Here is an 11405-nt window from a genome sequence, read left to right on the forward strand (position 1 = left end):
TCAACCACCAGGGGGCTCTTTAGCAGGAAGTGAATCATTGGAAGTCAAAATTGGAAATAAAAGAAGAAAGCGCCCATTAAAACGGAATTAGGTTTTAATAGGGAATTGAAATTTGAGAATGTTGTTAATCAGTTAAATAGCACTGAGGGGGAAAAAGAAGATTTTTTGTTTTTTAAATAATACTGGGATCATTATGAGAATTTGAGGTACTGATATTAGGATCCAGTAGATGGCAGTAGTGCAACAATAATGGATGCAAGCTGCCGTTGAAATCTAAAGAAGAAGAAGAAGAAGAAGAAGAAGAAGAAGGCGCCCATTTTCATTTAGCACATGCTAGTAGCAGACAGTAAGGAGATTTTTCTCTTCAAACTTATACCCTCATAATCAGTTCAGTTAAATCTAAACTTGGCAACTTTTTCTTTTTCAACCGTAATAAATGTGATATTCAATTGATCTGTTATGACTCAATTGTTGGGTGTCTGTCCCTCTTTGCTGCGTGCTGCATCGTTGTGGAAAACCTGGAGCGGCAGAGATATCTGCGGCTTATATTCTGGTGCGGCTAATAGTCCGGAAAATACCGTATATCTAAAATTTAACATGGCATTGTTACAACTTTAACCTCTGAATTCCCACACTTTATGAACAAAGAATAGTTTCTCTACCATTAACTTTGACTGGACTCACTTTACACTCATGCTCTGAGCTACTTTATGAATCAACAAGCAACATGCACCGTATATTATTCAAACAAAAGCAAAATATAACACCTGGAGTTAGTAAGACATCACGGTTTTCTAATCACCTAACCCTGCAGGACTTCCCCTTCTAACCCCTGGGTGTTAGAACTCTCAACTATTAGCAAAATGGTGCTTAGAAACGTAACACAGTGGCATCTACTGGTGAAATAAGAGGTTAACATCTTACAGAGTAGCTATGGTGTGTTTTCACTGTGTACTACTCTGAAGAAGAATAAAACAGGATTTAGCAATGACAACCGAAGCGCTGCCATTACCATCCAGATTGCGTCTGAGGCAAACAGGAAAGTCCGCCCCAAAACCAACCCGGAAGCAACTCCCCCCAAACAAAGGTTCCGCTTTGCAACTACTGCTCCCATCCCAACCTCAGGAAAGCACTAAATGCAGGCAGATTAATATGCCGAAATGCAAACAAAACATAATTTGTTCATTTTTGTAAAATAAAAATAGAACAAATTGTATATGAAAATATTTCAAAATCATAAAACAATCAAAATAATGTGGTGACATTTTTAGGTGCACCACACAGAGCAAGGACCTAACTTGGCAACAGAGCCACTGAATCGGGTTCGAATGACACGCAGAAAGCCACAGGCCTCTTTAAACTTTCTTCTGGAATTTTCTACTTAGGTTTATAATACTCATATTTTTTTGCTTTAAAGTATTTCTGTTTGATTTCTTTCAGCAGCCCAACTAAACGTGCGCTTTGATATTTGGGAACAAGGGAACATCAGCCCCTTACAGCTGAGTGATAAACTGCAAGGGGCGCTGCGCCATGCACTCTGTGATGCCATCATGGAACTTAGAGTCCTGCGAAATCCTCTTTGCCTTGGTGTCACAGCAAGCTCAGACAGAGGTCAGAGAGAAGGAACTAAAGGTAACACTATCTTGAAAAATATTAGTTAACTTTTTTTAAATGCCTACCATAAAATTTAAATCCTGCAAACTTTTCTGCAGTGTATTACAAGTATTATGTAAAACCATCACAAATCCTGAGATTCCCTCTGACTTGTCAAAGAGGCATCACAAATTAATATAATACCTTTGCATTTTACAGCTTGCAGAAAGGAATAAATGTTGCTTGCCAGTTTTATCATAGTAAAAACTTGTTTAGAATGAACTGATTTATTGATTTCTAGTATTAGCAAATGTCCACAAACTTTTGTTTGACTTTGTATTATTGTGAAATCTGTTTTCAGGACAAGAGACATCTTTGTCTGAGGTGAAAGAAAAGAAGGACAGCCCCAGGCAACGTAGTGGCTCACGGATCTTTAAAAGCGGCCCTTCTCCAATCACCTTAATCCATTCAGCAGGTGTCAACCCGGTGATGGGGACCAGCACACCAGAATCTACTACTCCTACTAATAAAAGCTCACGCCGGAGCTTTTGGGATATTCTGGTCAGTTTTTCAAACATCATAGACTTTTATTACAGAGCTGTTCTTTCAGTGATTACATGGCTTCTTCACTATAAACTTATTTAATTAGTACTTTTGTGTTTGAAAGTACTATACTAATTTGTATAGTCTATCTGTAAACAGAGCTAATCTTTTTCTTACATAAGAGTAAACCCGACTCAGCAGAGCTTGGGAGCCCCAAGACAACTGATGACATTGTTCAAGAAAAGGGAGAAGAGGGCAGAGCAGCACGACGAAGACACAAGACGGAGAACGTAAAGCAGCAGTGGAGTCAGGAGAGAGCTGTGGCTGTGGAGCTTGAGCAAGCTCAAAGGTGGTGTGGCTGAAACGTCTGATAAGGTCTTCATGTCATATATTTTAGGCTTCAGCCTTTAGGGCCCACAAAGTAAAGCTTCTGCAAAACAAAGGTTTCACCTAGAGACAGTTAAACCACCATGCGACAGTTCTGTCTTTAGTTCCACAGCAAAAAAGCTAATTAATAGCGGTTTCAAAATACTTCTAAAATTAGCTCTGTGCTCTGCCAACTTGGATATCTGGTGGTGGGATATGAAGGTACTTTTGGTGCAGAGGTATTTGTGTCATATAACTGAGAAGTTGAAGTTGCAGAGAAAGATCCTATAGGAGTTTTGTAAATATAATTTTTTTTTCAATCTTTCACGAATACAAAATAGCAGCTTCACTTCTTCAAATTCTTAAATACAAGACACAAATTTATGCTTTAAAAAAATCTTGCACTTACATTTCACCCAAATGATCCAAAACAACAAAGCAAAAATGCTTTGTTGTTTTTATAACAAGTCAGCAGAAAAAAAATCATTGTTGCTTCCTGAATAATATGGCTCAAATAAATTGGGTTGAAGTCCTTTATTAGAACCAGCTCCTTCTTCATCACTCTATCTAGCTTCTTCTGGCAAAACCACAGATAAATCACTCAAATCTTCACTGAAATTTCTCACAGTTAGCGTTTTGATTTTCCCTTATTATTTAGCTGAATGGCAACGCTGTTTGCCTCTGTTACTAAAAATGAAAATTCAGACACTAACCCCAGACTGGTATTATAACAGTCTGTGAAAAATATTCATCATTAAAAGCTTTTGTGCACACTTATGTTTGTTTAGGAGGCAGGTGTCTCAGTTGGAGGAGGGAGATGCAGGCACTTTACACCCTGTCTACCAAGATACTTGTCAGTCATGGATCACATTTATGGCCAGACTTGGTGAGTTTCTGTCTGTGTGCTAGCACTAAATCAAAAGAAATTTCAGAAATGTATGTGACAATGACAGTTTTTCTGTTCAATGACCTATCATAGCTCTTCCTGTTTCTCTTTTTAAAAATGCATGACAACTGCTGGTGAAAAGGCTGCCCCTCCATCCAACATTGCACGACTGAAATTGCATCCAACTTCCTGCTGCCTTCCATTTTGACAGAGGTCGTCAATTTGGTCAGTTCTTTGGCCAGTGACACAACAGTAAAATCATTTGAAAGGATGAGGTCAGTAGTTTCCTCCAAATTGTTGCATTCTGAATCAGCCATTTCTCATTAGCATACTACTAATGGGATGTGGTGCTGTGGTTTTAAAAGTAGTTTTTGTCATAGAGTGTTTTGACTGCTAGAGCTGGGAAGTTTAACACCTTTTGATTAGAAGTTTAAGCTAAAATATAACCTTAAGCAGAATTGTAAGCTTACTACCTACCTGGCCCGATGAGGTGACTTTGCTGCAGAACACTGTGAGCCGTTTGAAGAAGGATTTGGTGGAATTGAAAGAAAAATACAAAGGATATGGAAGGACAAATGAAGAGGTGGAATATCAGAGTCCTCGATGTCCCTGAAACACATTACTTAACTACTAGCCCAGTTGCCCAGGCTTGAGAGAAACTGTGATTGACCGCTCACACTGGAATTGGGCAAAAGGGAAAAAGAGTGACGGGTCATGGGTCATGAATGTTAAGCTTCCATCAGGAGTATATGGAGATACTGTGCCATGCGTGCAGTCATGGCCCTCTTCAATTCAGTGGAGAACTGATCAGCATTTTCCCAATTCCACTACGAGCAAAGCCAGAACCAGAACTGCATTTACAGAGATCTTTGAATTCCTCCACTCTCGCTACGGATTACAATTCCCAGCTCCTCTTTGTATTAATCTTAGACTGGTGGGTAAGGAATTTACGGATTCTGGCAAAGCCATGAATTACATGCTGAAGATCCTCTTATCTTCTGATGACAGTAAATAACTTTAAAATGAATATGCAAAGACGATGAAAATATGATAAAACATGTTTTTTGGGAAATGGTTGGGCCAAGTTTTTCCAGAACCTTTTTTGGATCTAATGTGTCTTTCTGTTATGTCCAAACCAGGTGTGACTACCAAATTCGATTAGGTTTTTTTCCGGCTAGGTGAATCTTGTTAAGTGAAATAAAGTCTGAATTAAAATTCCTCAGTGTCAATTGTCTGAGCTCCTAGTTAATTTAAGTCCATCCATTCATATTCCAGTGTGGAAGAGTGTATGGAGTATAACTTAAAGGCTAAGCTGGAGAACTTCCCACCTCAGACAACAGTGATGACTCTCGGTTGTCACCGTCAGCTCTTCCACAGACCTCATCACCTCCAGACTACCGTTGGTCACTTTGTTACTTCCCATGATGCAAAACTAATAGCCAAAGAGCAGTTGATTCAATAAAGTTTTAAAGTTTAGCTCAATTAAACCATTCAGTATGGCTCTTTGTCAAGCGAATGTGAACATGTCCATACTTAACATTGCTTCTAAAAAGCTGTTTATTCCGTATAAAGCTAATATTTTCCTGGAAAGAGCCGAATTCCAGTTTGATCTCACTGGGGCGTCTTCCTCTATCCTTGATCCTCTTAACTGCAACAACAGTGCCACTGCCTCGAAACAGCTCCTACTATAGTCTCACTGTGAGGAGCTCATTCACCAGGGCTGGAATACCTTCACCATAGGAACAGAGTAATCTGGGGATAATCACGACCAGATCAGGTTCAGATCTGGTACTGGCCTTCTCACAAGCCCAGTCCAGTATAGCCTCCATTTGTTCAATTCCTCTTATCACAATACTTACCTCTGGGTCCATGTTGTCCTGAAGTTGTTTTGCTCTCTACGAAAATTCAGCCTTTAGACACTCCTTGTTCTTGTTAATCATATTTTACAAAGAATCACAAAGGCTGTTGGCTTTAGAGTTCAGCTGCTCCTCAAATGTGATTTTTAGTACATCAATTTTTGGAGTTTAACAGCCTAAATTCATGCAGTGCACTGCCTGAATGTCAGTCAGCATCCTTATAGTCAGTCTGCCTTGTGAAAAAAAAAAGAAATGTTGGCTAATGACACAGACAACATTTGACAAGACTTCTTTGCTAAATACTTTTGGGGGATTAATACAAATACAAACCTTTTATTATATTTTCAATAAAGTTTTAATGTCTTGAATATGTCTAAATTACATCTGAGACGATGAAACATTACAAAAAGAATTTTACATTATGTTCTGCAGTATTTTATTTTACATGTCACTCAGTCTCAGACACCACATAAATGTTTGTCTCTGAATTTCGACCTTTTTACAGCTGCCCCAGCGGAGATGTGTTTTTTCCATTCCCTCTTGTCCAGCACCGCAGCCACCCTCCTGACGCTAAAAGAAGCTTCATTCTCATTGGGCGAAATTTCTACCAGTGGCACTGCTGCACAGAGCAAGGTACCCACCTGCTGAAATTTATCAGTGTAAAATCAGACATCTTGTGTGACACATGGAACTGCTGGCCACCTGAGCAATGTGAGGTTTATCACAGGCACTACTTGAACAACTTAACTTTCACTTCAATAGCCATTTGCTGTCTGATGCAGATGATGCATCACAGATTTTCAACATTATAGCAGGCATCTTTAAATCCAGACCTCAAGGTCCAGGATTTTAGATGTACCCTTGGTTCAACATACCTTCATCCAATGGCTGAATGACCTCCTCAGTTCACTTCAATTCAGCTTATTTATATAGCGCTAATTCATAACAATATTGTCTCAAGGCACTTTACAAAAAATAATTTCAATTCATTCATATATATGTGCATTACAATTGATCCCAGTTATGAAACGGTACAGTATGCTGAATTAGGTATTCAAAGTAGGTAAGAAAATGGAGTAGCTCCATTGAGCCACTGACTTACAGCATTCACTCCTCCTGGACAAGCACATAATGACAATTGCTTGTGTTGTGACTATACAGCAATTCCTCATACGAATCATGCATGAGGTGACAGTGGAGAGCAAAAACTCCCATTTAGCAGGGAGAAACCTCCAGCAGATCCTGGCTCAGTACAAGTGACTATTTGCCACAACCAACTGGGAATTTGAGAAGAGAGAGCAGAATGCATGTAGGATTACTTTAGATGTTCATGAAATGAAAAAGTTAAGAGCAGGAGAGGCAAAACGATTGGTTGAACGGAGAATTGTCTCAGCCAATCCACTCCTCCAAGAAGAAATCCCAGCTTCTTAGCTTTCCTGTTCTAACGGAAAGCTAGACCAGGTGCAGCGACTACAGAGAGAAAAATAAGTTGAGCAAACAAAAAGTTAACAGTTAAAACAACAGGAAACAATTCAAATCAAAGAATAGTGAAAGAAAATGAGAGAAAGTGGTCAGCTTCTCCTCCAGTAGCCTTATCCTGTGGCAGCATAACTATAGAAAAAGCTCAGGATAACCTAAGCCAGTCTAACAATAACCTTTATCAAAAAGAACGGTTTTAACCCTGGTGCTAAAAGTAGGCAGTGTCGGCCTCCATAGGAGACGAGCCTGATGACTAAACAATCTGCCTCCCAATGTACTTTTTGAAATTCTAGAAACCAGCAGTAAGTCTGAGAGCAACGTGATCTGTTAGGAAGAATCAGATGTGAAAATGAGAATTCTGGATTAAACAGCCAGCCAAAAAATAAATAAAATAAACCCTTTTGATTTCATGTAATAATACTGTGTGGAAAAAATGTGTTGCCATAATGAAAATGCCAGACCAAAAAGAAAGTTGTTGCCAAATTTCATAAGGAGCTGAGTCTTGTAAATTTCTGCATAAATTGAAATCAATTTCTTTCTGAAGTATATTGTTGTTTTAGCCTCCTGTGTGGTGTGAAAGTGCAAAGCCATGTTTGGTGCCAAAGCTTTTGAATATCCTGTACTTGCTCCTGCTGTGCTGTGTTTCTCTGTCAATGCCAGCAGTCTAACACTCGTGTGTTATTTTGCAAACATTTGCTTACATCATTATATGTTGAGCTGTGTTTCACTGTCCACCTTGCCTTGCTGTTTGTACCATCTCTGTTTGGCTGCAGAAGACAGTTCAGATGAGGAAAGCTCCCCAGGGCTAAATAGGTTCACACGTAAGTTTGGCTCTTAGCTAGCATTAACAATAATACTGGTCTTCTTTTTTATTTTTATTTTTTTTTACATTTTTCTTTAATAAATGGTACAACATATAATCTGTCACAGAATTCAACAAGAAATGTGCTGTCTTCAAATTAACCTTATATATATATACATATATACATACACATGGTGCCTTGCAAAAGTATTTGGCCCCCTTGAACTTTTCAACCTTTTGCCGCTTTTTTTTGCAGTTTTTTATTTGTTAAAAAAGTTTAAAATATCCAAGACATTTTGTTCCACCTCACAATTGTGTCCCACTTATTGTTGATTCTTCACAAAATAATGAAAATTTTAGATCTTTATGTTTGAAGCCTGAAAAGTGGCTAAAGGTTGAAAAGTTCAGGGGGCCAAATACTTTCATAAGGCGCTGTGTATATATACATATATAAAATTCACATTATTGCTGTAATTTGACTGTAGCGTCTGTTGACTATCGTTTGACAATATAAGAATAAAATTATGAAACACTTATTTGAGAGCCCCTTTCAGAGGATTGTAAGATGTGACTTGAAATGTTTTTGCTGTCCTATTTTTTCCATATTTTCTCTTTTGATTTGCCAGCTCACAAGGGCTTCCAGCGGTTTGAGGCTCTGGAGCAGACTGACCTGATAACTCCTGGCCATCCTGAAGCAGGACAAGCTCCCCGACAGAGATTCCTATTCATCAGCATTGCAGAGAAAAAGGTAATCATTTATGTGAAACTGTAATTATGTGACTGCTGCAGGGGCCAAATAAAGAAAACACATTCAGGAACTTAAAAGCTATTCTTTTTTATTTCAATATTGTGACATTAACTTAATGTGGCAATGTTATGAATATGAATGACTAAATTACCAGCTATGCAATGTAGCAACAGTTGTCATTAGATTGTCTAAACACACACAGAGTTTCTCCAGATTCAGTTCTTGGGCCACAGAAAGTCAATATCTGCAGACACAGAAACAATGAGAAACAACGTTCTGTAGTGGAAATGCAAAATGTCTGTCCTCAACGTTTTTTGAATATTCATGGTAGGTCTGCTTTTTGTAGGTGACTCTGTACAGTTATAACTGGTCTGTGGACCTGGGTGCATCTCTGAACCGTGACCTGGTACGCCTTGTGAAATGGCAGAATGCGAGGGCTCATGTTGTTCACTGCCTGTTCAGCCAAAAGATGGGCCTCTTCCACCACTATTGCTTCTCTGACCCACCTCTTCAGGAACTGGACTCCAAGCTGGTATGTTGAACTCAACAATGAAGTGATCAATCACATTGACTGTTATTGATATAACATTATTACAGCAATTATTACCAATTAAAATGTAACCATATTATGGGAAAATGATGAGATATTAAGAAGTGTGACTATAGATACTCAAGACTTATTCCACTCCTAACAAAAGCACAGATTGTGAAGTGTGTCATAAATGTCCTCATTTTAAACATTCGCACACTTTGTTTACTTTTGATCTGACAACTTTATAAATTACTTCAGATAAAAAGATTATTCCAGAAAAGGCATTAATCTTTGATATAATGCTGTTCATCACAAAAGGACCTGTCATAATAACATTCATCCAAGCTACAGTAAATGCCTTGTACTGCCTTCGCCATATGGAAATGCAGCTAAACCCAGTCAGCTAAATTCTGCCTTGATATCATGACTCTGAGGAAAGTTGTTTTCTTGTCCACAGCCTTATTGACAGTAATGAAGTGTGAAACTAAAAGACAAAAACAATATATTACTTAAGCTTTTTTTCTATAAACATCTGCACATACACTTAATGTAAATAAATGAAATAATATTCCACATGATTTAGCTTCTTGTTCTTACTTTACTGTTTTGCACAAACTAAAAGCCTGTATTATACAATGATTTTAATTTATATAAGCACTAACTAACTTATGTATTGCAGTAGCTTGGTCTAATAATGAATTAACAAAAGTAGTACAAAACTTGCAATAAACATTCATAAATACTTGAAATCAAACTTAACAAACCAGAAATTATGTGAAAATAAGGATCTACAAAAATATATTAAGGGTAGCGAAATAACTATTAGAAGCACTGCCAGGGAACTGAAAGAAGGAAAACAAGAACCAAGATAATACTAACCAAAAATAATTTACATATATTTACATAATAAAACTAAAATGACCATAAAGGGCTAACGTAACGTGAACTAAAACATGATGGAAAGATAACCAAATCCAAAAACCCTGAGTCCTGAAAGTATCTGCTCTTTAAAAGTGGAATACGGCAGGTTTCATCAAGCAGCTGTTGTGTCCTGAGGAGCATTCAGAGGTTGACCTTTAAATGTGATTGTTAGTAGCCGTTTCACTACCAGTATAAAATCCATATTGTTTTTCCCAACAATAAATGCTGGGAAATTATACATGTTTGGCTCAAACTTGATCTATCTTAGTTATCACGAAAAAAAAATCTAATTTGTAACATTTAAGTGCGAATCAATTTAGTGTAAAATAATTTGATTGTCGTAGAGCAGACCAAAGATGAAGATTACAAGAGTCACATTTTTGATAGAGTAATGAACATGAAATGAATTTCCTGTTAGCCTCCTGCTAACAAAACAAACTCAAAAAAGTTAAAGTTTCCCTCCAGTAGTTTTACTCTTCAGTACTTCATTGCTGGTGACTGTAGATGGAAGACAAAATTAGAGCAGCAGAAAATTTGCCTGAACAAAGCTGCATCTGTCAGGCTGGTGATGTAAAGCAGAGGAAGCACCAGTGCACAGTTTGTCACCACGGCCTGCGGCCATTGTGCACTCAGCTCTGTCATATTCAGTTATCTGTGCTTGAGTTGCTCCACATGAACAATGTGGCCCTTTAGAATCAACCACACATAGTGGTGGTGCCAGGCTGTCCATGGCTTTACTATGTGCAGGATGATACTTGGTACAAAATAATTGCAAATGCATATTTATGTCATTAACTGTACTCCCTTGAAAAAGTTTATGTACTCCTATAACTTTCCCTCTGCATTGTTCTTTAACAAACTTTGTCAAAAAAGTTTGCACCATAAACATTTGATTGCAATTCTCAATTTAACACTGTCAAAATGATGGCTGTCCTCTTATTAAATTCTGCTGCTAAACTTTTAGTGCAACACAAAGTAAATCAAAATCTAAAAAGTTTAGAATTGTAGCTGTAAATGAGTTGATTATCGTGGTTGGTCCTATTTATTTCTGAATTTTTTTTTTTTTATTTTTTTTTTTTGCTTCAAAGCGGCATGTTTGATAACATTAATTAATATGTCACAATGTTTGACATTGTCTAGCAAAATGTTTTTACATCAGGCTACATACTCTAAGCTGCAGTTGTTTGCTGCTGAGCATGGTAATGTATGTGGCAAAAACAAGCATTATTTTTACATCAACTTATAAGTTATGGGAAACTTCTCCAGGAGCACTGCTAAATTTATTTGACACTGGGGGGCTGTGGTGGCCAGGGCCCGACCCGCATGGGGAGGACTTGGTCCTCGATGTGGCTGTCGCTGGTTAGGATCCCGGCCTGGTGACCTTTGCTGCTCGTCTCTCTCATTGCTACTTTCCTGTCGTAACACTTTCAAATAAAGGCCACTAGAGCCAAAACTTGGAAAAAATGTATATATACTGACGGCACAAAATCAGCCCAGTACTGGTCCACGTTCTCAAATGAGAAAGACTCACCTAGTATAAATTAAATACTAGGTGAGACCAGGAATAGGTGGTTTTCTGGCCGATTGCTGCATGCAGATCTTTAAAAAGACTGATCTGATCTGCCAATTTTTATTTTGGCCGATACAATTTTTTTGTCAGAAATGTCGCAATGTATAGT

At 38.0% G+C, this 11405-nt stretch overlaps 1 protein-coding gene across 5 annotated transcripts in view; it reads left to right on the forward strand.

Moving 5' to 3' along the window:
* Window positions 1-1407: 1407 nt before the first annotated feature.
* LOC106935947 (SZT2 subunit of KICSTOR complex) overlaps window positions 1408-11405 on the forward strand; it is an 81192-nt gene continuing 71194 nt past the window's right edge. For 2 of the 5 annotated variants that reach the window (XM_015016689.1, XM_015016693.1), the window contains exons 1-9: window positions 1410-1632; window positions 1955-2154; window positions 2319-2485; window positions 3291-3388; window positions 3531-3663; window positions 5750-5877; window positions 7497-7544; window positions 8152-8273; window positions 8620-8805. In XM_015016689.1, the coding sequence (XP_014872175.1) occupies window positions 1551-1632; window positions 1955-2154; window positions 2319-2485; window positions 3291-3388; window positions 3531-3663; window positions 5750-5877; window positions 7497-7544; window positions 8152-8273; window positions 8620-8805 (1164 nt within the window). In that variant the 5' untranslated portion in view covers window positions 1410-1550. Of the gene's footprint in view, window positions 1633-1954; window positions 2155-2318; window positions 2486-3290; window positions 3389-3530; window positions 3664-5749; window positions 5878-7496; window positions 7545-8151; window positions 8274-8619; window positions 8806-11405 lie in introns of all 5 variants that reach the window. The other 3 variants (XR_001422013.1, XM_015016690.1, XM_015016691.1) reach the window with 3 other exon arrangements.

Source organism: Poecilia latipinna, unplaced genomic scaffold (genome assembly GCF_001443285.1).
Source record: "Poecilia latipinna isolate Pla-1442-1.1 unplaced genomic scaffold, P_latipinna-1.0 Scaffold2048, whole genome shotgun sequence".
Classification (NCBI taxonomy): domain Eukaryota; kingdom Metazoa; phylum Chordata; class Actinopteri; order Cyprinodontiformes; family Poeciliidae; genus Poecilia; species Poecilia latipinna.